Source organism: Rhinolophus sinicus, linkage group LG04 (genome assembly GCF_036562045.2).
Source record: "Rhinolophus sinicus isolate RSC01 linkage group LG04, ASM3656204v1, whole genome shotgun sequence".
In the NCBI taxonomy this organism is placed as follows: Eukaryota; Metazoa; Chordata; class Mammalia; order Chiroptera; family Rhinolophidae; genus Rhinolophus; species Rhinolophus sinicus.
Genome location: NC_133754.1, coordinates 87,717,072 through 87,743,485, shown reverse-complemented (window position 1 = coordinate 87,743,485; position 26,414 = coordinate 87,717,072). Strand labels below are relative to the sequence as shown.

Here is a 26,414-nt window from a genome sequence, read left to right as displayed (position 1 = left end):
CCATGTTGAAGATCCGTGCCTTTCTGTTGGATGGCACTCGGCAGCAGCATTCAACTTATTTGTTGATCATAACAGAAAGGCTCCATGTCACACATCGATTCTGGTATGGCAATTGCTGTCAAAAACATTACGGTGTATCCTCATCAACGTTATTCACCAGATCTGGTGCTGTGCCACCTCTGGCTCTTCCCCAAAGTCAAAATGAAAGATAAATGTTTTCAATTGATTCAGAATATCGAGGCAGCCACAACAGCGCAACTAAAGACACTCACCAAAGAGGACTTCCAGAACTGCTTCAGAAAGAGGCAAGAATGATGGGATAAGTGTGTTCGAAGAGAGTGGGAGTATTTTGAGGGGGATTAATGGCAATGTGTCTTTTACTGTAATAATTTTTTTAAACATTCACTGTAGTTTTTGATCACTCCTCATATACAATGATGTTTATAGCAGTGTTGTTTGCAATAGCATAAACCTGGAGATCGTCCAAATGTCTCTGGGCTCAAACATGGATACATAAATTGTGGAAAATAGCTACTATATATGCTTGGAATACAGTAGTGAAAATTAATGAAGTGCAGCCATGCTCTTCAACACTGATTATCACTTCAGTCCTTTACAAAACGATGTACTTTAATAACGTTCAGCTTTTGCTTTCAAAAAGCAGGTTTTATGTCTTGTTATTTGTCAGCATTTCAAGTTGTGATAACAGAACGGGTTGGTGATGGAAACTGGGCTCTGAGTCACCGGCGAGGGAGGGGCTTCATAGAGTTACGCCAGGGACACTTAAAATAAAATGCACTGGGCACAAATCTACAATGTGTAGATTTTCCACTTGCTACTTCCTCTTCCCCTCACCTTTATCACGAGCAGTGTCACCTTTTACTGCCGTCCTGTGTTTGGTAAGAAGCGGCGCGTCCCTGGGCCGGTCCCGGCACTGAGCTCCCCAGCCCCGGCTAATCTCTGATGACAACAACCACGGGGACGCCCAGCTCCCACCCCTTTCGCCTCTCAGGTTCTCGTAAGACTTTGACCTTCACAGGTGGCGCAGGATTCCCTTTCAGTTCCCCTTTGCGCTCTCATCCAAACTCGCAAGTCTGACCAGGCCTCGTCACCCTGCCACTTCACACCCTGGGACTTCGAGCCAAGACACCTTCAAGCGACCTGACTGCTGCAAAAGCAAAGAAGACCGCGCAATACCGGCCTCAAACGATCTATCGCCTAGCGCGTCTCACCACGCAGCTCACCGCGGGAGGGGCAGTCCTCCCCCTGCAACCCCCACCCAGGGGCAGGCGCCCCCCCACCGGCAGCCCCCCCCCCCCCGCCAGGTCCATCTTTGCAGCAACGTCATAAACGCGCCCGGAAGTGGCTGCGGGGCTTCGACGTCATCTGGCTGCGGCGGGTTGACCTTTGCTCTACAGCTGCTGGGAGTTGGCGGGGTGGGGGGGGGCGGAGGATCTGGGGCTAAGATCATGCCTAACAGGGAGAGGTCTTCAGGGCAGCAGAGGCCGCTCGGCTTGGGATGAAAGAAGCAGGGCAGATGCAAAATCTGGAGAGCGCGGGGGCCCAGCGGTCAGTCAGCACCCAGACGGGCAGCATGACCGGTGAGTGTCTCGGACCCGCTCCCCCCGCCGCCCCCTCTCTGTCTGCCCTGTGCCTTTGCAGCGGTTCAACTCCAGGGTCCCCGCCTTCCTCTTCGCTTGCAGTTCTGCCCCGAATGTGCCACCGCGCCTTCCTGGCGCGTCCCTGCCTCAGTGCCTTGCAACCCCTGGCCTGGCTGCACCTACTATTGAAGTCGCGCTCACTGCCCCCCCCCCCCCCCTTTGCTTTTCCTCCCTGGACCTAGAGCTGGGGTTTCGGGGATTGACGAGCCTGAAAATTCCCCAAACCGTGCTTTTGACTTGATTTCCAAATTAACCGCACGCGACGTTTTCTTATGTTTCAACTGCTTTACTCGCCAAGGCCACCGAATTTTTAGTACCGTGTTCTAACCACTGCCCTTGTTGCAACGCCACAGCCCGAGAAAAGCTTACTCCGATTGTTCCCGTAGCTAGTACCTTTTTCTTCCCCTGCTGTGTGAGGGCTGGAGAAAGACGACCCAACTTTGGAAAGTGCTGGAAGAAGTCGTTGCAGTGAGGTTGTAGCCAGTGTCCTGCCAAGGAAGCGCTTTGATTCTCTTGTCCTCTTATCCTTTTTCTCTTCCGCCTCCTAAACCAGCTGAACTAAAGTTGAAGCACCCTAGTGGCATTGAGCTTAGTTCCTGTTTTCATCATTAATAAAATTTTAAAGTGTCTGCCCTCTCTTTCGTAGGTCAAATACCAAGGCTTTCTAAAGTCAACCTTTTCACTCTGCTCAGTCTCTGGATGGAACTCTTCCCAGCAGCAGAAGCCCAAAGACAAAAATCTCAGGTATAGTTTTTCCTCAGATAATTTTAACCACTTAAAAAATTAATGGTGTAAAATTTGATTTTATTGCTTCAGGATGCGTCACACTTAAAAACAAACTCAAAAATCTTACAATTTGCAAAATATCTTTGCGGTTTGGTGTGATATTTGTAACTCCCAGCTCTAACAGCTCATCTTTCCAGTCTAAAAATAGAATAGTTATTTTCTCCAAGTGTACCATTGTTTATCAGGGATTAATGGTATTTATATGTTGATTTGGTCAACCAGATTATTATCTATACCACCTAATTTATCACTCAATTGTATACTGTTGGCATTTCATCTGGGTAGTTTTTCCCCTCTCCCACCGAACTGTAAATTACTTGAAGATAGAGACCATGTTTTATCTTACCTCGTGTAGCCCTTAGCGTCTACTGTTGTAATTAGTAATCTATGAATGCTAATTGGTTTCTTGTTCCACGTAAGCAGTCCTTTTTTTGGATGTCACGAGATGATCGAAACAGGTTCGGAATGTATAGTAAGAATAATCATAAAAGCTAATGTATTAGAAGTATGTACACCCTACATCTTTTCTTTCTCCTACCCTTGGGGTGACACGGTGCTGTGTCCTCATCATTTGCTTGGATTGGCATGGTGCTAGGGTCTCACCATTTTGATTTGGTAGATTTGGAAGTTTAGAGTGCTGTCATTAATTTTTAGGGGGCCAAAATCATATTATGGAAAATTGTATTAGGTTAAATTAATCATTTAAGACACCTTTGAAAACAGCAAAAAGGGGGAAATTACCCATGGTTTCTCACCATTCTAACATCTCTTTTAACATTTTGATGCTTTTCTTCAGTCTTTTTTAAAGCATAGGTTGTTTTTTTCGCTTATAAAATTATAATTGTACTCTGCATATGCTTATTGAAGTATCCAACTTGCCAATATTCTGCTGAAAGGTAGCTTCAGATTTTCCACAGAAAGACTTGTGAACCCTTAGATTCCCGTAGTACTCTTATGAGGTCATTCATAGCCATCCTCTTTCCCTTTTTTCTTTTTGATGTCTTCTATACTGTGAATGAAGTTGTGTGCTTGGCTCTGGAGATACAAAAAGAAAAGACGTAGTCCTTACTTTCTCATAGGGACCAAACATAGGCATTTAAACAATTAAGATACTAGGTGGTAGAGTCAACTCTTATGAAATATAAGCAGAGATGCTACCAAGACTGAAGACTGAGGACCAGACTCTAAATGGGGAAGTGAGAGAAGGATTCACAGGATAGGTTGCATTTGCACTGAGGCGTGAAGAATGGGTTGATATTTGCTGTTACGTAGTACATGCAGAGCCAGGGAGGAGCTCTGAGACTGAAAGTCTACCTCTGGAAGTGGAAGGCAGGGGAAGACCGAAAAAAGAAGCTGGCTACTGCAGTCTGGTAATTAACAGAGTTTATTAAGGGAGACTTACATACAAGGCATGTCTTGTGTGGCTGCAATACAAAATGGATCTCCGCACCACTTGGCAGGCACCAGAGAATTCCACAGAGTAAAGGGGTGGATACCATGTTTCCCCCAAAATAAGACCTAGCTGGACAGTCAGCTCTAATGTGTCTTTTGGAGCAAAAATTAATTTGAGACCCCGTCTTATTTTACTATAAGACCCGGTCTTATGTAATATAATATAAGACCGGGTCTTATATTAATTTTTACTCCAAAAGATGCATTAGATCTGATTGTTCAGCTAGGTCTTATTTTCAGGGAAACACGGTGGTCACGTGTTTGAGTACGTGGATGCTACTGTATATGGCTGATCAGGAGCCAGCACATAGCAGGAGGCAGGAGAGGGGCGCTGACTTATGTCAGAACTAACGTTAGTTACCATCAGACAGTCTCTAAGGTGAGGGATGGGGGGCGGGGGCGGGAGGGAGGGTTGCAGAAAGCAACCTCTGTTGTGGCCCAGGTCCAGCTTTCAGTAGACAGTAGTCATGTCGTGGAATAGTCTCGCTCATGTACATTTGCCAAGCCAAGGGACTGCATATGGAAAAGTGAGGAGTGAGAGAATTTGTGGTCCACATGTCAGAGGGTGAAGTTGGGTGGAGGGAAGATACTGAAGATGAGTTTGGAAAGGTATACAGGAATCAGAGCATTAAAAAAAAAAAAAAAATTATACCTTTCTAGGGAGTTCAGATTGTATCCTGTAATTATTGGGATTGTGTTGAAGAATTTTGATAGGGACTTAGAGAATTCACCATTTTTACATTAACACTTAATTTTTTTAGAGCAGTTTTTGATTTCCAGTAAAACTGAGGGAACAGGACACAGATTTCCCATGTACCCTGCCCCCACATGTGAATAGCCTCACCCATTATCCACATTCCCCCAGACTGATACATTTGTTACAATTGGTGGACCAACATTGGTATATCCTAATTACTCAAGGGCTGTAGTTTACATTAGAGTTCACTCTCTGTGTTGTACATGCTGTAGATTTGGACAAATGTATAATGACATGTATCCGTAATTATGGTGTCATACAGAGTGTTATCATTGGCCTAAAAATTCTGTGTGCTCTACTTATTCATTCCTCCCCAAACCCTCACCGGCTATTATTATTTTGTTGTTGTTGTTACTGTCTCCATGATTTTCTCTTTCCCAAAACTCATATAGTTGGAATTACACAATATGTATCCTTTTCAGATTGGCTTCTTTCATTTAGCAATATGTATTTGTAAAGTTTCTTCATGTCCTTTCATGGCTTAATAAGTCATTTCTTTTTAGCGCTGACTGTATCCCAGTTTATTTATCCATTCACCTGCTTGATTGCTTCAAGTTATGGCAGTTATGAATGAAGCTGCTATAATCACCTGTGTGCAATTTTTTGTGTAGACATAAGTTTTCAACTCCTTTGGGAAAATACCAAGAAGCATGATTGCTGGAGTGTATGTTAAGTTTTGTAAGTGTATATAGTTTTGTAAGAAACCTCCAAACTGTCTTCCAAAGTTGCAGTATCATTTTGCAATCCCAGCAGCAAAGAATGAGAATTCCTCTTGCTGCATATACTCTCCAGCATTTGGTGTTGTTAGTGTTCTGTATTTTGGCCATTTTAATAGGCATGTAGTGGTATCTTATTGTTGTTTTTCATTTGCATTTCCCTGATGACATGTAATGTGGGGCATCCTTTCATATGCTTATTTGCCATCTGTATATCTTCTTTGGTGAGGTATCTGTTAAGGTCTTTGGCCCATATTTTAGTTGGGTTTTCTGTTTTATTGTTGAGTTTCAAGAGTTCTTCGTATAGTTTAGATAACCTTTCATCGAAAGTTTCTTTTTGCAAATATTTTCTCTCAGTCCGTAGCTTGTCTTCACATTTTCTTGACATTGTCTTTTGCAGAGCAGTTTTTAATTTTAATGGAGTCCAGCTCATCAGTGATTTCTTTCATGGATCATGCCTTTGGTGTTGTATTTAAAAAGTCATGGCCATACCCAAGGTCGTCTAGGTTTTCTTCTATGTTATCTTTTGAAATTTTGTAGTTTTGCATTTTACATTTAAGTCTGTGATCCATTTTAAGTTAAATTTTGTGAAGGGAGTAAGATCTGTGTGTACATGGGGAGTTCACTTTTCATGATAAAATTATATCTCTTGGAATAGTTTTCTCTTCAAATTCCTATGTGAAATGTTTTCTAAATACTAAAACATGATTAAAAATATTATGCATTCTTATTCGCTACTTGTCAACCACACCCCCAACCCCACCCTGGTCTACATGTTATTAATGGTTTTGAGAAAGCTCTTTATTTTCTTCATGGTTTTGAAGTCCTTTTATTCTGTCTGCTTCTTGATAGCTTAGCATTATTTTCTGTAAGTAGAAGATTTTCAGGCTGTCAGGTGTTTTTGGTTTATTTTTGTTTTGTTTTGCAAATAAAATTCATCTTGAAGAGACAGACTAGAAGTAAATGTTTAGAAACTTAAGACTTTTTAAACACGCATTTTAAAAGCTGGGCTTGTTAGTGTCAAGGGGAAGAAACTTCCCTCTGCCCTCTTAGGTTCTTTCAACTAGCCTAATAATCAGATAGGCATGAGGCGGGTTAACAAGAGAAGTTGACCAAATTTAATTACACATGTGTATGGGAACCCCACATAGATGAGAGGTTCAGAGACAGGGAAGAAAAATGAGGCATATATGATATTCTCAGTTAAGGATGAGGTAAGACGCCTCAGGGCTTCAGAGGGGAGAAAGGTCATTCTCAGGATGATAAGAGCAGATGTTAAGTAATTAGAAGTTTGCCCTGCCCTATAGATTGGTCATGAAAAGTTATTTGTGGTGTTAACTTTTATTATGGGCAAGTCCCCTATATTAAATTCTTTAAGGGTGAGGTAAAAGTTTCTTGTGAGCCCGCAAGGTCTCAATTGCCTTCAGCTGAAAATAATTTACATGCCAAAGTGGCATATCTTGGAGAGGACTGTTCTGAACCCCTGCATTAGAGATTAAGTATTAATTTTGAAGAAATTTTTTTTACTATCAAAATTTGATCTCATTTTAATTTTTATATATATTAGTATACTGTACCTATATATTTATATCTATATCTATATTTATCTATCTATCTATATATATAATGTATCAAGAGTACATTCTATGCTGAAATAAAGTTCTTTTTGACAGGTACATTAAATTAATAAATAATTCCTGTGTTAATTGCGCATGGTGTTCATAGGGTTAAGATTTTTACCCCGTTAAGAGAAGGAAAATGTTCTTTAAGCTAAACTAATGTTTGTTTCACTTAAGTTCTTTGTTCTGCTTTTGCTATACAAAGTAAATCACAGAAACTCTAAGATTCAATTTGACATATGATTGTATTGGAAACATTGCTTTTGACGCTTTAACAACTTTATTGTCTTTTTAAAATACAATAAGTTTATGTGTTACCAAAGTAATATATATTTTTTTAATTAAAGTTTATTGGGGTGACAATTGTTAATAAAGTTACATGATTTCAGGTGTACAATATATATGTTTATTATTTATAAAATGGACAGAAGAAAAATATTCCTCATAATTCTGCCACCTAGAGACAACTGACATTTTTGTGCTATTTCTCAATCTTTTTTCTCTATTCCCTTTACTCATTTGAGATCACTTAATTCTGGATCCTGCCTCTTTCACTGAGCATAGGAAAATGCTTATGCTATAATACTATTATAAACATTGGAGCGGCAACGTAGTCTAATGGTTGAAGAGTAGCCAGTGGTTTTATAGTTAGCCCCCCTGGGTTCAAACCCTCTGCCTCTTACTAGTTGTGTAAACTTGGGTAAGTTACTGTACCTCTCTGTCAACTTCCTCATCTGTAAAATGGAATGTTACTAGTACATACTACATGGGGCTTTTATGAAAAATTAATGATTTCATATTTGTAAAACTGTTAGTGCCTGGCACATACTATGTGCTATATGTATTTGTTAATCATTTTAATGATTGCATGACACTCCTTTGTATCAATGTACCATGTCTATTCCATTGTTACTGGCCATTTCAACTGTAATTTTTAACAGCCTTAGTGTATTGTTAACTAACAACCTTTCTAAATACAGTAGTCCCCTGTTACCCATGGTTTTACTTTCTGCGGTTTCAGTTACCCTCAGTCAACTGAGGTTCAAAAATACTAAGTGGAAAATTCCCATGAAAAACAATTTATAAATTTTAAATTGCGCGCCATTTTGAGTGGTGTGATAAAATCTTGTGCCATCCTGCTTCATGCTGTCTGGGATATGAATCCACGCTGTATGTGCACTCCGCCCACTAGTTACTTAATAGCAATCTCAGTTATCAGATCGACTGTTGCAATATCACAGTACTTGTGTTCGAATAAACTTTATTTTACTTAATGCCATATTCACATAACTTTTATCACAGTATATTGTTATAATTGTTCTATTATTAGTTATCGTTGTTAATCTCTTACTGTGTCCAATTTATAAATTAAACTTTGTCATAGGTATTATGCATAGGACAAATCGGTAGATACCGGGTTTGGTACTATCTGCCGATTCAGGCATCCACTGCAGATAAGAGGGGACGACTGTATAACTGATATTAGATTTTCTATGTTGTCAAATAGATAACAGTATACGGGTGCTCCTTGAGGAATTTTCAGTAAGGTATACATCAAGTATAAAAACTAATAATTTTAAAGAATCCAATCCAAAACTAAATAAATGATTGGAAGATAAAATATTGTTTATGAGACTTCTGGTGAAAAAAACCACAATTAGAAGTTTTGGAATAGAAATTAAGCACTGTTGAAAATGGCTGTCATTTAAAATTAATTATCTCTCCTATTCGTTCATCATTTTTCATTTAAGTTAAGTTAGAGTTATCTAAATTATCTGAATGTTACTTTAGTATAGGAATTAGAATAGCTGTACTGTTATCTCATTTTTCTCTACACATCACGTATTGTCCCTCTCCCAACTCTTCCCATTTTGTCTTTTACCTTATTTGCATGATTCAGGGGCTTACTGTACTATTCCAGAACAGAAGCACTGTAGCATAATGATTAAGACAATGGATTTGGGGCTCAGATCTTGGCTTACCCATTTATTAGCTGTGTGACCATGGTCAAGTTATTTAATCTCTCTCAGCCACAATTTTCTCATTTGTAAAATGGGAACAATAGTAGCTACTTTGTAAAGTTGTAAGGATTAAAGTTAATTTGGGGCTTGGTACATGGTGAACACCCGGTAAATGTTAGCTACTGTTATTATTTATCACTCATATAACCATGGTCACCACTGCTACCCTACACACGCCCACCGTTTGGCTACCAACATTATAACCTCTTCCACTTTCTGTTTTGCTTAAATAGAAACTTCATTCCCAGGACATTGCTTTTCTTGTAAACTTCTTAGAGGTCTTTCCTCTATCATCCAGCATTTGTTTCATCATACTAAGACGTCAGTATGCATGAAGACTGCCATTCCAATTTTCAAACTTTCTCAAACTTAATTACACATCCTACCTACTGTGGGGCTCACAGGATTCTGCTTTCCCACCCTGTTCTAATCACCGGCTCACTTCATTGTCACATTCCTGTATTCATAAATCCTGAGCTGTCTCTGGTGGGCACATTGCAAGCATTCAATAAATATTTGTTGAATTAATAAGTGAAGGAGTTTGGCCCCTGGTTCAAAACTTTCTACTTCAAGTTTTTACTTTTAGAGGAGACTTTTGGACATCCCTGTATTAGTATCCTGTTGCTACTGTAACAAATTACCCCAAAGTTGGTGGCTTAAAACAATACATGTTTATTATCTTACAGTTCTGGAGGTCAGAAGTCCGAAATGGGTCTCACGGGGCTACAATCAAAATATTTGGCAGGCTGCATTCCTTCTGGAAGCTCTGGGAGGATCCATTTCCTTGCCTTTTTCAGCTTTTAGAGACTGCCCACATGCCTTGGATCATCAACCCCTTCCTCCATCTTCAAAGCCAGCAATGTCAGGCTGAGTCTTACGTTGCATCACTCTGGCACTGACTCCTGCCTCCCTCTCTCACTTGCAAGGACCCTTGTGATTACATTGGGCCCATCCACATAATCCAGGATAATCTCCCTACCTCAAGGTCAGATGATTAGCAGCCTTAATTCCACTGGCAACATGGTAGCATAACATGGCCACAGGCTCCCGGGACTGGGACAGGGAGGTCATTAGGGGACCATTTTTATCCCCACCATAGTCCATATTCTAATGCTTTTGCTACGTAGTTTTTTCCCAAGTCCAGTTCATTTTCCACTAGACCTGTTTGGCCCTTCTTAGCTAGGGCCACACTCTGGATTTTTCCATTGCTCAAAACTGCCCCAACTCTGAAATCTTAAACTACAGAATTTTTTTTTCTGACCACAATTTTCAGTCCTTCTATGTTTTGGAAAAGCATGTAGAGCTCAGAATAAAAAGGCCTTGTTTATTAGGTTAAGTCGTCTGAACATGATCTGAGCAAAGCAGGAAGTCAGTGCAGAGTTTCATCAAGAAAAAAAAAATTGGTCCAAAGCCAAGGACACCAGCCTTTAAATGGGAAATATTGAATTAATTATGTCTTGCATAATAATCTTTTTCCCCCTTCATCTTCTTTTAATTAGGAAAAGGAGGAGGGAAAGCGTGGACCTATAGGAGATAATGAAGAGATGACCAGGGTATCTATGGACAAAAAACAGGTGAATTTTTATGATTAAAAAAAGACATAGGTGCTTGAAATAAAACAAAAACAATGGTATAAAGTAGAAAAAAGTCCCTCTTATAAGCTAGTTTACTGTTCCCACTTCCAAAGGAGTTTCTTGTATATTCTTCTAAAAATTTTCTGTGCATTTATAAGACTGTACATGTCTCTTGTAAAACAACAACAACCCCCCCCCCCCCAGATTATTCTATAATATGCTACTACGTCTTGCTTTTTTTTTTTTTTTTTTTTTTTAATTTTCACGTTTAACTCTTGACCCATTCCCATATTGGTTCATATGTGTTGAGAATCACTCTTCAATGATTCAAATTCCAACCCATCTTGCTGGTATAAAGAATGCAAGGCAGGCTGGCCTGGTGGCTCAGGTGGTTGGAGCTCCGTGTTCCTAACACCGAAGGCTGCTGGTTCGATTCCCACATGGGCCAGTGGGCTCTCAACCACAAGGTTGCCGGTTCGATTCCCACAAGGGATTTTGGGCTGCGCCCCGTGCAACTAACAATGGCAACTGGACCTGGAGCTGAGCTGCGCCCTCCACAACCAAGATTGAAAGGACAACAACTTGACTTGGAAAAAGTCCTGGAAGTACAGACTGTTTCCCATAAAGTCCTGTTTCCCTTCCCCAATAAAATCTAAAAAAAAGAAGTGATTAAGATTGTAAATTTGAAAAAAAAAAAAAAAAAAAAAAAGAATGCAAGGCTCTAACTGCTCAGCCATTTCTCAGAGTTGTGTTTGTAACAAGTAACCTTAAGGGTTGAGGTAATGTCTTGCTCTGGGACAAAGAGTGGATTCGCTTACTGTTTGGGATAAAACTGTAGAATCCCCAAGCTTAGTGTTCCTCTCCTATAATAATATAACCGAGTCCATGTCCAGGAAGCCGTGTGGGCCCATCTGCATGACTCATGTGGGATTTGTGGGCAGGGGAACCATCACAAACATGGTCATGCTGCTTGCTGGGCTGTGAGTGATACAGTCTTCTGTCTGTGACCCAGGAGTTTCAAGTCTTCTGTCAGCATCCATGAAACAGTAACAGCCTACCTTAACCAGCATATAGGTAGGGTAAAATCAAAACCTAGACCTAACAAGATGAACCTTGTTCTTTTTAACATTGCATAGTATTTACTTGTTATTTTAATTATTTGCATTTTCCAGAGAGGTTCTGATTCATTGAGTATGGAGTAGAGATAAAACATGTATATTTTGAAAAAAGTTACCTTGATTCTGATGTATATTTCTGGAGATTTCCTGATTAGTTCTGAGAGTCAGATTCTAAAATGCCCAATAAGAATATAGAAATAATTTGTCTCAGAGTAGTTAGATGTTTTTAATTATAAGAAAAGCAAAGGTAAAAAAGCAGTGACTCTCCATTTAAGTAAATATACTAGTTCATATACAAAACAGATGGCCCTCTTTTGCCGATGTGTTAATGTAAAACTCTGTGAGTAGGGTTACATAGACGACTTGCCAAGATGTTTAGTGAAGTAAAGCAAAATCAGGATCCAGAACAGTGACTCACTCAGAAGATGCAGTCTTCTGGGAATTTCTGGGAGTTGGCAGTAAGTAGAAGTGCCGAAATGGAATGCAACTTAGGCTTTTGTTTATTTTAAGTTTGGGATGGAAAAAATCTTTGTCTCAAATTTGATATTTTGGCCTTAGCTAGAAGCAAAATGAAAAAAATATATATTTTCTGAGGTAAAAAGGACTCTAGACAAAAAAGTGATAAATAAATTTGGCCTAATAAAGAATAAATTGATGAGTATGCTTCCCATTTATTAGGAACAGTTTTCTAAAAAGTCTTCGTGGTCAGGATTTCTGGCCTTATTTCTGTCCACTTAACTGCTTGGAACATCTGAAACTAAAATCATTCAATTGCAGCCATTTCAATTGGTCACCATTGGTTCAGTTTAATAAAAATGAGCTCTAGCATACTGAGATCTTTTGATAAGGCCTCATCACTTCTTTTCCAAACTTACAATTAAAAAAAAAATCTTGCTGGAAGTGTTCAGAAGTAGATACTAACATACTTTGAGGAACATAAAACTCTAAAAAGTTTTGGGATAGGCAGGGGAAAGGGTTCACAGATTTAAGGTAAATTTAAAGCTTATTTTAAAAGCCAATATAGGTAGATCTTTCATATTCTATAGATACATTTTTGGATATAAATATTACAAATGAAAATTTTGTATTCCTTTTAAATGTTATATTTTAGGAGGTGGTTGGTTAACTCAGAAATGGAATTCTATAAAATCTCATCTATTCCTTTTTAGGCATTTCACAAAATATTCTCCATAGTATCAAATATTTATACTCATAACTGACACTGAAATTTGACTATTTTAGTTAATATAACTTTAGTCTGATCTGTAAAGTGATTTTGGATGTGTCCTATTGAGAATAACCATAGAGTAAAATCCCTTTGAAAAGGAGTAGAGAATAATAGATACCCTATTCTCAGCCCAAGTTCCCCTTACATTGTAACAGTGGGTTCCAAACCCAAGGATCAGGTTTACTTTCCTTATTTTAGTCTGTGAAAACAGCCTAGACTATGTTGTGCCTTACACAGAACTGATTTGCCCTTTAGTCTGTTTCATCTGATGGTAATATTGTTACACTAGCTTTTTTTACTAGTTATCTGTATAATTTAGGACACTTTAGGGTTAAAGTAACAACTCTGCATTCCAGGCAGTTCCCAGCCTCCAGGGTTCAAAAGCAGAGTTAGCCCAATCTACTAGCAATGGGTGAGAAACTGCTAAGATAGTTCAAGTTTACTGCTCTGGCTTTGAGTTCTCTCTTCCTTTCTAACACCTGAAAGTATATCTTCCATTCTTTTGAGCTCGACTATGCATTTAAAAACCTTTTTTAAATTATAAATAATGTATGTATTTGTGGGAGGTGGCACTTAACCACATTACTCTAGATTGCCATAGTGCTACAAATTGGTAGAGGCAGTTTTTCGAAAGAAGTTGATAATTACCTCTATTTTAATTAGTATTTAAACCATGTTAAAATTTAAGACAACCTCTGCTTTAGTTCTGCCTTTTACCATCTGTGAGTCATGTAAACTTTCTGGGCTTCTCTTATTCATGTGTGAAATCACAGAGTTTTTCAAATTTTTCTTTATGACCATCTGGAAGCTTCATAGTAAATAGTACTAGACTAGATGCTGTAAGGAAAAGCACATTGACTTAATTCTTGCCCTTTATTAGGTCAAAATGTATTCATTTTTAACTATGACAAATTAATGATGATTAAATGCTTAATTGTTTGGTTAAGAAACCCTAGATTTAGAACATTTCTGGTATAAACATGAAACATTGAGGAAAATTTTGGGACCTAATGAAAAATGTGCTTTTGTTAAACTGTGTTTGGATAAAGAAGTAAACAAAATTTTTATTTTATTAATCAAGTATAATCCCTGATATGATGACACTAATAAGTTATTATTTTGTATCTTAATGTAGGTGAAGAAAACTGGTCTTGTGGTGGTGAAAAACATGAAAATTGTTGGTCTTCACTGTTCAAGTGAAGATTTACATGCTGGGAAAATTGCTCTTATAAAACATGGGTCAAGGCTGAAAAACTGTGATCTTTATTTTTCCAGAAAGCCATGTTCTGCTTGTTTGAAAATGATAGTAAATGGTAAGTGCAGATAAGACTTTGTTGGGGGTTACTAATGTTTATCTGAGAACAGTCAGTGCAAACATGTTGCTTAAATTACCACAGAGATAATTTAGAAATTTAAAAAGATATCTGAAGACAGTTTGATACACTCTAGGAAGAATCAAGAAAGCATGGATTCTGGTCTCAGTTCTGTACTCAGAATTTTACGAGTACTAACTACTTAGATGATGCTTCAGATATTAGTAGACTAATGTTAGCTCCTATAACAAATAAAACGCCAAAATTTCAGTGGCTTAATATACTAGACGTTTATACCTCTGTACAGTAGCATACCCTTATCCATGGGGGATGCGTTCCAAGACGCCAGTGAGTGCCTGAAACCACAGATAGTACTGAGCCCTATATATATTACGTTTTTTCCTACGCATGCATACCATTTCACCTGAAGGAAGCAGCTTCTCTTTAGCATATCTGAATTTCCAGCATCACAACTCTTGTGCTTTGGGGCCACTGTTAAGTTAAAATAAGAGTTACTTGAATGCAAGCACTGTGATAGATACTATGATTCTGCAACAGTCAAACTGATAACCTAAGTGGCTGCTGAGTGACTAATGGGCGAGGAGCATGCCCAGTGTGGAGATGCCGGACAAAGGTGCTTCACATCGGGGTGGAATGGAATGGGATGGGGAGGGATTTCATCACGCCAGTCAGAATGGTGCACAATTTAAAACTTATGAATTGTTTATTCTGCAATTGTCCGTTTAATATTTTTGGACCATACTTGACTGTGGGTAACTGAAACCACAGAATGCGAAGCTGCGGGTAACGGGGGACTACTGTAATAGCCAAATGCAGGTGTTGCTAAGCAGCGGGCAACTTTCTCCATGTAGTTGATTGGAGAGTGAGGCATCTTCTGTCATATTGCTGCCGTCATCCCTAGGGCCTGAGTCCTCTGCATCCAGACTGAGCAAGAGAATAGAGAAGGCATACCTGCTCGTACAAATCCTGGCCTGGAAGTCACACACATCATTTCTGTTCATATCCATTGTGGAGCTGTAGTTCTGGCTGGGCAGCTGCTTCCCAATGACTACTCTGCACTTTGGAAGAAGGAGCACAAATTATTAATGTGTAGCTGTCCATCTCTGCCTCACCAGGCTTCTCACTATTTTGTGCTTATGGTCCTATTTTGCCACAGATACATATGCTGACCATTCTCCCATTAAAAAATATTTTACATAAATACTGTGAAATTGTGACTTATAATGTGAATTATAGATTTGGTCTTCTTCTTGGCAAACTAAAACCCCTTGGAATTTTACTTTTGTTATTCATAACAAACCCCTTTCAACCACACCTGAGTTTCTGTTAATGAAACTTTTGGAAAACCCTGGTGGATGGGGCTTGGTTGCCAGGGGAAATATCCAGGTGTTTAAAAGTTTAGAACTTTCAGCCTCACCCCCTAGACATCTGGGAAGGAGAGAGAGTTTGGAGTTTGAGTTCAATTGCCAATGTCTAAAGATTTAATTGTGCCTATGTAAAGAAGCCTCCTTCGTAGAGCTTCTGGGAAAAACGGCTAGTATAGTTCCTAATCCTTTCCCTCAAGGTGATATTGGGGGCCACAACTAACAATTTAATGTAACACATCATGTAGGAGCAGATGAGTGATACAGGCTGTAAGTGATAGATGAGCTTAGAGGAGAAATGGTGATTCCTGCAGGTTGGCATGTTATGAGAGGCTGGGGCTTCAGCTGCATCTTGTTGGGTCAGAGGTAGAGGAGGAGAAACACATTCCTGTCAGGGACAGACAGCACATGTGGGGTTATCAAGTTGTGAGACGCAAGGTTCTGGGGGGTCAATGTTTGAAATGGAGAATTATTCTGGGAGATAATAGTGGCAGATGGAATATGATGATAGGTTGGGACTTTAGTGGAGAACTTTGGAAAACTGTATGGCCTTTGGGCTTTATCTTCTAGAACAGAATTCCTAAACTTGTTTTGAGGAAGAGCTATTTTTATTTACATCAAAGTCTAAAGAATAGTGATCAGATTGATGGCAGTACCCTTGAGCTACAAGTGGAAGCAATGGGCAGGCGCTAGAGCCTCCTGGCTTTTTTAAAGCAGGTGGGTGTCTGGGATAATTGTTAGATTCATAGTTTTTCCCCTGCATTTACGGGTAGAGAAGATAGGTAAGATAGTGGTGGTGGCATTTTTTTCTCCTTTTTCCAATTAACTGGGAAGATTGCATATTTATTTTACCACTTGTGTTAGTTGATCTATAAATCCTATTATAGGTAGATAATGTGGAGCCATTGAAGATTTTTGAATAGGATGTAACATTAAAATTATTATTGTTATTGTCATTTTGTTATTGAATTGGAGCATGGAAAGAAAAGAGGTTGAGAGCATGATTAGTAGACTGTTGCGTTAGGCAGGGTATAAAATAGGATTCAGAGGGTGGCATTGATACAGAAAGGAAAGAATGTGAAAGAACCAAAACATTTTTTGACTGATCTAGAGTCAAAGGAGAAAAAAATAAATGAAAGATAGTTGTGTTTTGCGCTGAGCTGACTATGCTGAAAGCAGTCCTAATAGTCTCAGAGATATAATTAGAAAAATAGGGGAGTACAAGTTACTGACCACTGCGTGATGTCTTTGAGTTAAGACATTTAAACCTGGCAAGAGAGAATGAAGTGTGGAAAAGCAGGAAGGTCCTACAATAGAAATGCTTATGTTCGTGTTAGACCCATACATAAATAAAATTGCTAGGTTAGGTTAGGTTTATATGTTGTATCTTGGGAAGTAGCATGATTTAACCCCACGCTATAGCGACATTAGCTACATTTATTGTTGCGTCAGCTACATAGCAAGCATTTCCAAAGCACAGTGGTTCTCAAAGTGTGGTCTGTGGGCTCCTGATGTTCATAAAGTCAAAACTATTTTTGTAATCCTTCTACATTTACACTAATAGTACCAAAACTGGCGAGTAAAACTACTGTTGCCCAGCAAGAATCAAGGCAGTAGAAATCATTGTACTCTTCATGGCCAGAATGCAGTAATAGCGTCCTCTGCATGGCCACGTACTTGGAGTTAAAAGTTTCATGTAAGAATGTCTTAGATGAAACAGTAAAAATTATTAATTTTATTAAATCCCAACCCTTGAGTACACATCTTTATAATATTCTATGTGAGAAAATAGGGGTAGACTTTTGCTACAAACCTAAATATGAAGGTTGCCTTATGGAAAACCACCTATGCAATTGTTTGAGTCATGAACTGAATTATCCACTTTTTTCATGGAACACCATGAATTGACAAACCGAGGAGTTGACTATTTGGCAGACGTTTTCTCAAAAATGAATGATGTGAACCTGTCACTTCCAGGGAAACAACTGACAGTGTTTGTTACCAGTGATAAAATTTGAGGCTTCAAGTGAAAATTAAAATTTTGAAAAACTTAACATCCACCATCATGAGCTTACAGCTTTCCCAACACTTAAAGACTTTTCTGAATGAGATTGGTGGTGATATTAATGAGTAGAATTTAAAACATATTGTAAGATCAGTAAACCAGTGTTTTTCAAATGCCAAATGTACAATGCTACAAAATCATATAATGAGTAAAACAGCCATTCTAAGTGCAAGGTAGACTAATGGACTTCAACAGAATAGTACAAAAAATATGTTGATGTGACTGCAGGTTTCACATTGTAATCTTTAAGACACCATCTTTTGTCAAATTTTTATGTAGTGTAAAAGAAGAATAGTCACTACTATTTGAAATGGCTGTTAAAAATACTCCTTTTTCAACTACATACATATCTGTGTGAGGCTGGATACTTTGCATATGCTTTGATGAAAACAGCAGCAGATTGAAAGCAGCAGCAGATTTGAGAATCCAGATGTCTTTTATTAAGCCAGATAATAGTTGTAAAAATTTAAAACAATGTCATTCTTCTCAACTAGTTCTTGTTGTTGTTTTGAAAAATATAGTTATTTTCCACTGAACTATATTATTTATATCAATATATCATGGGTTCTTTATTGTTATTTTGAATGAATTAATAAAATTTTTAAAAATTTTGTTTAATTTTCTAATACAGTAATTATCAGTAGATATAATCCACATCTTTGGGGTCCTCATTAATTTTTAAGAGTGTAATGGGGTCTAAGACAAAAAAATTGAAAAGCTTCTGCTGTAGCATTTGCCACTGGGCATGAATATTTATTCAAAGATTAGTCATCCCCACTTCTCCTTAAATCAGGATTACTAGAAGCAACCAGGGTGTTCAGATGAAAGATTGATGATCACTGCTGGTTAGGAAATGGATCATGAAAACTCCAACAGAGGGAAAGTGAAATGCAGCCAGAGGAAACACTCTGGTATTAGTTTTACAGCCCAAGACACAGTAAGTCAGGAGTAGCAGAGAGTCGGTAGAAATGTGCAGTTGTTCAACTTAAGACTTTTTAATGCATCTGTTACTTGGAATGCACAACACTCTGTGACTATCTCTCCAGTCACTTCTGGGCACAATCATAAAAAATGTCTCTCCTAGCTGTAATTACTGAGATACTAGTAAAGGGGTCTCTTTTTTGTGAAACACTAATTACTTGGTGAATAATTGAGTGCTTTACTCTGTATAAGGCATGTTCATCATTGAATCTCAAATACAAATCAAAATATTTTTTCATATGTTTGTTATTTAGTTTTGTTTTCTCTTTTGTAAATTGTTCATATCTTTTGGTCTCTTTTGAGGCCTTGTTGCTCTTGTCAATTTATATGTGCTCTTAATGAATTAAAATCTTCTCTGTATATTAAAGATTATTAACCTTTCCTCTGTCACATTGATTGAAAAATGTTCCTTCTAGTTTATTGTTCTGATTTTAATTTTGTGGATTTATAAAAAAAAGAATATTGCCCCCCTCCACTGTTGCCCTCACAGTATAGGTTTTTTGTGAACATTTTGAATAACTATAATATTTTATTTTGAGGAAGACCCTAATTTGTTTAACCATTCCCCTATTTTGTCCATTTAGATTTTTTCCGTGTTTTTACAGTTTTAAACAATGTGGCACTAAATTTATCCATGCCTTTTTTTTTTTGGTGTTTGTTTAGAACATTTTCTTAGAATAGCTTCCCAGAGGAAGAATTCCGAGTACAGCTAAATTTTTAATGCATTTGAATAGTTTATCTCAGACACAAAACTCTAGACCCTATCAATCGATGGCTAGGATCTTTTTAAAAGCAGCCATTTGATTACTTGGAGTCCCAGCAATGGGCGTCGGGATCATACTTAACAAAGCCAGTGATTCCACAAATACCACAAAGACCCCTGTTTGGGGTTGGCCACCTTTTCCTATAAAGGGCCAGATAATAAATATTTCAGGTTTTGCAGGCCATATAGTGTTCTCTACAGCTGCTCAAGCAGCTCTCAACTCAGCTGTTCCATTGTGGTGCAAAAGCAGTCAGTGACTGTGTCCATAAATGGGTGGGACCATGTTTCAATAAAACTTTAGTTATGGACATTGAACTTTGATATTCGTATAATTTTTATGTGTTGCAAAGTATTCTTATTTTTTATTTTTCTAACTATTCAAAACTATAAAATCTGTTCTTAACCTGCAAGCCATAAAAATAAGCAACAGATTGGATTTGGCCTGTGGGCCATGGTTTGCCAACCCCTGGGGCTGCTGTATTATAGGTGACTCGGTAATAGACATTTATTATACTGGGACCTCTGGACCTACTGCAATGATATGGTGGATTTATCATGAAAACCTTTAATTTCAGTATATATCTGATAGCTACCTTTCATATTTTATATTTCAGCTGGAGTTAACCGAATTTCATATTGGCCTGCCGATCCAGAAATAAGTTTGCTTTCTGAGGCTTCAAGTTCTGAAGATGCAAAGTTAGATGCCAAAGCAGTGGAAAGATTGAAATCAAACAGTCGGGCCCATGTGTGTGTCCTGCTTCAGCCTTTGGTGTGTTATATGGTGCAGTTTGTAGAGGAGACCTCTTACAAGTGTGACTTTATTCAAAAAATTATAAAAACAATGCCGGATGCTAACATTGACTTTTATTCCAAATGTAGACAAGAAAGAATAAAAGAATATGAAGTGTTATTTTTCATTTCAAATGAAGAACTACATAAGCAAATACTGATGACCATAGGTTTGGAGAACCTATGTGAAAATCCATACTTTAGCAATCTAAGGCAAAACATGAAAGACCTTATCCTACTTTTGGCCACAGTAGCTTCCAGTGTACCCAACTTTAAACACTACGGATTTTATTGTGGCAATCCCGAACAGATAAATGAAATTCACAATCAAAGTTTGCCACAAGAAATTGCAAGGCACTGCATGGTTCAGGCCAGGTTATTGGCATATCGAACTGGTGAGTTATATGCTTAGTTCATAAATTGGGGCTTTTTGGTTGGGTTGTATTTATCTTAGAAGTAAAGTGAGGTTCATATCATTTATGGTAGAGTTCATTTACTCTCAGTTTTGCTGATCATACAGTAGAGAGAAGTTAGTGAGACCTTCGAGTACAGAACTTTTCTTAGAGCAGTTTTAGGATTCCTTGTGGCCTTATAATTTAGTGCTACATTTATAAATCAGGGCCTGATTATCTAGGCCCTTCTTTCTGCTTCTTGCTTTTGTTTCGCTGTTCATTAATCCCTTCACTAGAGATGGGACAAAAAGAGAGAGCCAGATCATTCATTTTGTTAACTCTTCAATATTTTATATGTATTCAATAGTTAATACAAACTTTAAAAATCTTTACGATACATGAATTCAAAACAACTAACAGAATCAAAGTAAAGGAATATTTTTCCAAGGCAGATTTTTCCAATTGCTGATGTATCTTCAATCAGCAAGTTGAGAAATCAAACATTTTTACTTTATTAAGTTACGCATGTGTAGACATGTAAACAAGGAAACTATTTCTTGGAAATTTTCTTTATTGTGATAGATGGCATCTGTATTTCCAATTATAGAACAGTGTTTTTACATCTTAACAGATGTAAGATTTTTCAACGTAGAATCATGATAACTTCTTAAAATGCAACTTCGAAATAAGGAAAAAATGTAGGCAGGAGGAGCAATAGAGTACAATTTGACCAGTGTACTATAGGAGGATTTTTTTTTAACTTATTCCAAGAAAGGAGGAAAACAAAATCTTCATAAAAGGTCCATACATATGCCACTGCCTACAGTATATTCTAAACAAAGACTCCAGGTTGAAGTCATTTCAGTAGAAGGGAGCTTCTCAACTGGCAACATATCAGAATCACCACTGAAACCTCTATTAAAAAACAAATGCTCAAATTCCAACCCAGACTAAAGTCCCGAAGGGTGTGAACTAGGCTTATGAATTTTTAAAGTTCTGCAAGGGGTTCTGACGTTCAGCAGGGTTAATAATCACTCAATTCTTATTAAAGAATTTGATTTATCACAGGTGTAAGCTATATGATGCCAGACAACTGTCTAGGGTACAAGTCTGCTCTAATGTGACTATCTTGTATCGTGGGCTATATGTTACTCTCTTTGCCCAAACCAGCTTTACAAGTAATTTTTCTCTGAACCATTCTGGAAAGACAGAAACATACATGGGAACAGCTGTTACAGCTCTAGTTCACGAATTCCCCTTTGTTAATGAGACTTCAGCTGATTCCAGAATGAGTGTAAGCTGGGAGATGTGAATCTGTTGTTCTTTTACTTGTTCTCAGCTCTTGCTTCTCATAGAACAGCTCATCATACCATGTTTGATTCCAGTGTTTAAAAATGCAGTAATGTATAGATATAAATTTGCATATACCGGGAGTGCCAGTCGAATGTATTCGCATGACTTGTATTCATCTTTTATCGGTACATATTGAATATTATAGTTTTAATACAGTGTTTTCCTTTCTTAAAATGTGTATACATTTTTTGGCACCCTCTGTATATTCTTTATTAGCTCCCCTAATTATAAATTTATCCACTATTCCTGTGCCTAGTTTTGTACATAAAGCCATGCTTCTGCACTTGATGGGCAATTTAAAAGATTTTTCAAGGATACTTTTTTTGATTGTGTATGAATTTTTGCCTGGAACCCAAATCTAAATAGGATGCAACTCTATCATGCACTCCCTCCACTGTGAACTCTTCCCTGCAAGAGACCATGTCTTCCTCATCAATTTTTTCTTAGCTTAACTAAGCACAGTGTGTTAAATGGATAAAGGACATCTTTTAATACCCAAAGATAAATGGTCCACAGTCCCTTATCCAAAACCCTTGGAACTAGATGAAAAGGAATTCAGAATTTTTCAGATTTTAGAAAGGTAATATGGTGCATATACTGTATATTACACAACACCCCCGGGGAGTGGGGGTCTGGGTCTTGTAATAAAACACGTTTACATGTGTGGAGTAAAAATCTATGAATATTTGCATTAAATATTTGGTCAGGTGTGGCCACAAAACAAGTGTATCAAGCTGTCAAAAAAACTTTATATAGGGACTTTAGATAAGGAATTCTGGACCTGTATTCTTCATTGATGATAAATAATAACTATTGAGCACCTACTGTGTGTCAGACACAGAGCTAGGCTATATACCTATCTCATCATTTAACAGGGAGGACAATCCAGCCAGGTAGATAGCCCCATGATAGAGTATGCTTCTAATAACTCAGACTTTTAATTTCACACCATTCAGTTTGCTTTGATGACTTTATTTCACTCTAATTAATAGATAAACCATTCAATTAAACCATTTCATTTAAAAGTACACATGATTAAAATTAATTCTAAAACCTCTAACAGAATTCTAAAACTAATTGAAAGTAAGTGCTTAAGAATTGCTTTTTGAATGATGAATGCATAGGATACACAAAGGTGTCATTAAAAGTATGTTTCTACAATACTTTGAGGTAGCAAAAAAATGACAAAATTTGTGTAGGTTGTAGGGGAAAAAAAGTCAGGAGGGCATCACATTTTATCTACCTGGTTTAAGTGTGATTTTTCATTTCTTTTTTGGGTCCTGTTTTCCCATTAGACTAGGCATTTCCCAAAGCTGAGGATTTTGCCTTCCTCCGGAACCACAAATTGATGATGAAAGTAGTCAAGAAAGTTACTGTTTCAAATTATAACTTGGTGGTTCTCAACTTTTAGTACAGAGTTGACGCTCATGAGAAATGCAGATCCCTGAGTCAGCCCGCCTTTCCTGCAGAAGTTGCATCAGGCATTTCCTTGGGAGACAGAAAGCCTGCATTTTTAACAAGCAGCCAGTGGACAAACCCTGACGTGAGCACAGAATTGAGAACTGAAATAACCACTCCTGTGTTCCAGAACCATAGGATAAAGGGTTCTCTGATTGTCAGTGATCAGTCTCAGGAATTTGGCTCAGTGATGATAAGCTGACCTTTCCTGTACAGAGAAAACCCTGTGAATGACCTGAACAATTTCTGTAAAAATTACAGACATGAATAGATTTTTGAGAAATTGCCTCATCTGTCAGCCAACCTTGAGGCTTGGGGAAATATACTCTATTTAACAAGGATGAAATTTTATTCTGATTATAAAAGACACATAATAAAGGATATTCTGTTGGTGTGACTAACCTTAGCTAGGCAGTAGAGCTGCTTGCTGATGGAAAATCACATGTTTTTCCTTCCTGACAAATTTTAGTCTGTCTCCAGAATGAAACAGAAAAAGTGGCTCCCGAGGCTAAAAAAAAAAAACATCTTGAAAATACTTAGTGTGGTGATGGAAGGAGAACTGACTCTGGGTGGTGAACACACAATATGATATATAGATGATGTATTATAGAATTGTACACTTGAAACCTATGTAATTTTACTAACCATTGTCACCCCAATAGACTTTAATTTAAAAAACACACACAATTTAGTGTAGATGGTAGGAAAAGTAGGTCCCTATATGCAGAATTTCTATTTCAGTTTTTCAATTTTTTTTTGTTTGTTTCAGATTTATGTGTATATTAAGTACAGTTTTACTTCCAGTAAAGGTTTTGGTTTTGCAGGCAAATATAACATCATGTTTATAACTTCTGCCGCTTGCCTTAGAAATGAGCGTAAAGCCATACCTGTATTCTTTTCCCCTCCTGTTTTATTCTGAAAGTCTTGGAAGGGTGTAAACAAAACAAACCCTTTCATGACAGTCTCCACTCTGTACACCCCATTGCTCAGCATGATGTTCATTTCCTTCAGAGCACAGCACAGCACTGCACATAGGTCCTTGTGTGTTTCCTTGTTCCTGTTTGTACGTTTCACGAGTGTAGAAAGCCCTCACCACTGTATCCTCAGGCATTCACTAGGGAGCTCTTTGTTAGGAAATTCTTAATGTCAGAGGGGAAAGGGAAAGGCAAGTAGGTTGAGTCCAGAGGGCTACAGTGTATCACTGAATTTCTTTGCCAGTTTTCTCATCTGGAAAAGGAAATTTTACTTACTTTACCTTTAATGTAAAAATGAGATAATGGGTAAAAAGTGCTTAAAATAAATTATGCAAATGCTTTGTGATATAATTGTGAAAACCTGAGCTTGCCTGAACTGAGGCTGGGAATTTCATTATAGTTAACTTAAAAAGTTATTTGTGAGGCATCCTAGTTTTTAATGCATAGGTGGAATGACTTTTTTTGTACTTTTACTGGAAAAGTAAATGTTTAAGTATGTTATCATTGAAAGGATTGAGTTTTAGGAAATTATGAGGTGAAGCCACAGTTTCATTTAATCCTCATTAGTATGAAAATGCCCTAGAGTAAGTTCCCAAATGGTGGTTACTTTTTCTGTAAATGTATCTACTTAACTACATTAGCCCCTTATTAAGATTTTGATAAATACTATGGTTTTCATAATTAGTATATAATTGTCTTAGAAATTTGAAAAATTCTTTATATATAAATTTTTTTTTTTTTTAATTTCTGCTTCAGATGAATGGTTTTAAGAAGTACAGCATTACTTATTGTAGAGATTTTGGTTCTGCAAGAAAGTTATAACCTTATGTTTATAACTTCTGCCACTTGATTTAGAAATGAGCATCATGTCACTAACTTGCCTTTTTTCCCCCTAAAGGCAAATTATAAAGGTCAGGGGAAGGACATTTTGTTTAAATCAAAATCCCTTTCCAACACTTCCCAGCAATATATGCGAAATCCCATAAAGATTTGTTCATGTTTATATCATAAGTTTAAACATTTTTCTTAGCAAGAACATTTGCATAAAATGTATTTTCCACGATTAGAGTATAAAAATGCTAGGAGAAGACAGCTTTTATTGTTATAAATGGTTATTACATTAAATCCATTAGTTCAGACACTTCTTTTTAATACAGTTTATTCTCTGTTAGAAACAATCACTTAGAAACTGACTTGTTGGTAGAGAATCAATAGTTACAGTCAGTTTGGGTTAAACTTTGACATGACCTGACGCTTGGCACTGCCGTTTTAATGATCTCCACATGTAGAGCATGTGTGAGTATGTTGGTAGTGACACTGTGTAGTTATTTAGTACCTAGTTCCCACATTCTATGCTTAAAAGTATTTATTTTAGTGGTTTTCTGTAATTAGTGAAATGTCAAGGATTTCTGTTACATTTGTGAAGTATGTTTCAATATGTTCTTTATTAGTTTTGGAAAAATATATTTCTGATACTAACAAGTCATTGATTCTTACTGAGGTAAATGCCATTTGTCTTTCAGAGGATCATAAAACAGGAGTTGGAGCAGTCATTTGGGCAGAAGGAAAATCTGTAAGTATTAAAATAATTTTTTAAACATTTAACCTTGATTTTATGTAAACATAGTTCAACCTTAAGTACATTACATTGTATTGGCCCATTGGAATTAATATTTTGTATTGGTACATTTATTATGTTCTATAAACATTTCCTCATTCTCTCAACAGTTTTCTAGATGGATTCATTCATTTAGCAAATATTTATTAAACACCTTCTACAGGGCAGGCACTGTGCCACAGTGAGCAGTGGGGAGTTAAAAACCACATTTTCTGCCCTTCATGGCCTTTTTCAGTCTAGTCATGCAGAGAAGTGAAAAAGAGACTGGCACATAAGTGTAATTATAACACGATACTGAGAAAGCATAGAGGAGGAACCTTTATCTGCTTGAAGAAATGAATGAAATATTCTTGGAGGAAGTAAGATGTTACCAGTCTTGAAGAATGAATAG

The 26,414-nt window shown here is 37.5% G+C and overlaps 1 protein-coding gene across 2 annotated transcripts in view; it reads left to right on the top strand.

The window, feature by feature from the left end:
- The first annotated feature begins 1,373 nt into the window (after positions 1–1,373).
- Positions 1,374–26,414, top strand: part of CDADC1 (cytidine and dCMP deaminase domain containing 1) — a 48,459-nt gene continuing 23,418 nt past the window's right edge. Inside the window, exons 1-6 of one of the 2 annotated variants that reach the window (XM_019748029.2) lie at positions 1,374–1,601; positions 2,308–2,405; positions 10,512–10,586; positions 14,068–14,245; positions 20,054–20,623; positions 25,929–25,978. In XM_019748029.2, the coding sequence (XP_019603588.1) occupies positions 1,520–1,601; positions 2,308–2,405; positions 10,512–10,586; positions 14,068–14,245; positions 20,054–20,623; positions 25,929–25,978 (1,053 nt within the window). In that variant the 5' untranslated portion in view covers positions 1,374–1,519. Of the gene's footprint in view, positions 1,602–2,307; positions 2,406–9,859; positions 9,998–10,511; positions 10,587–14,067; positions 14,246–20,053; positions 20,624–25,928; positions 25,979–26,414 lie in introns of those variants that run through there. The other variant, XM_019748030.2, reaches the window with a different exon arrangement.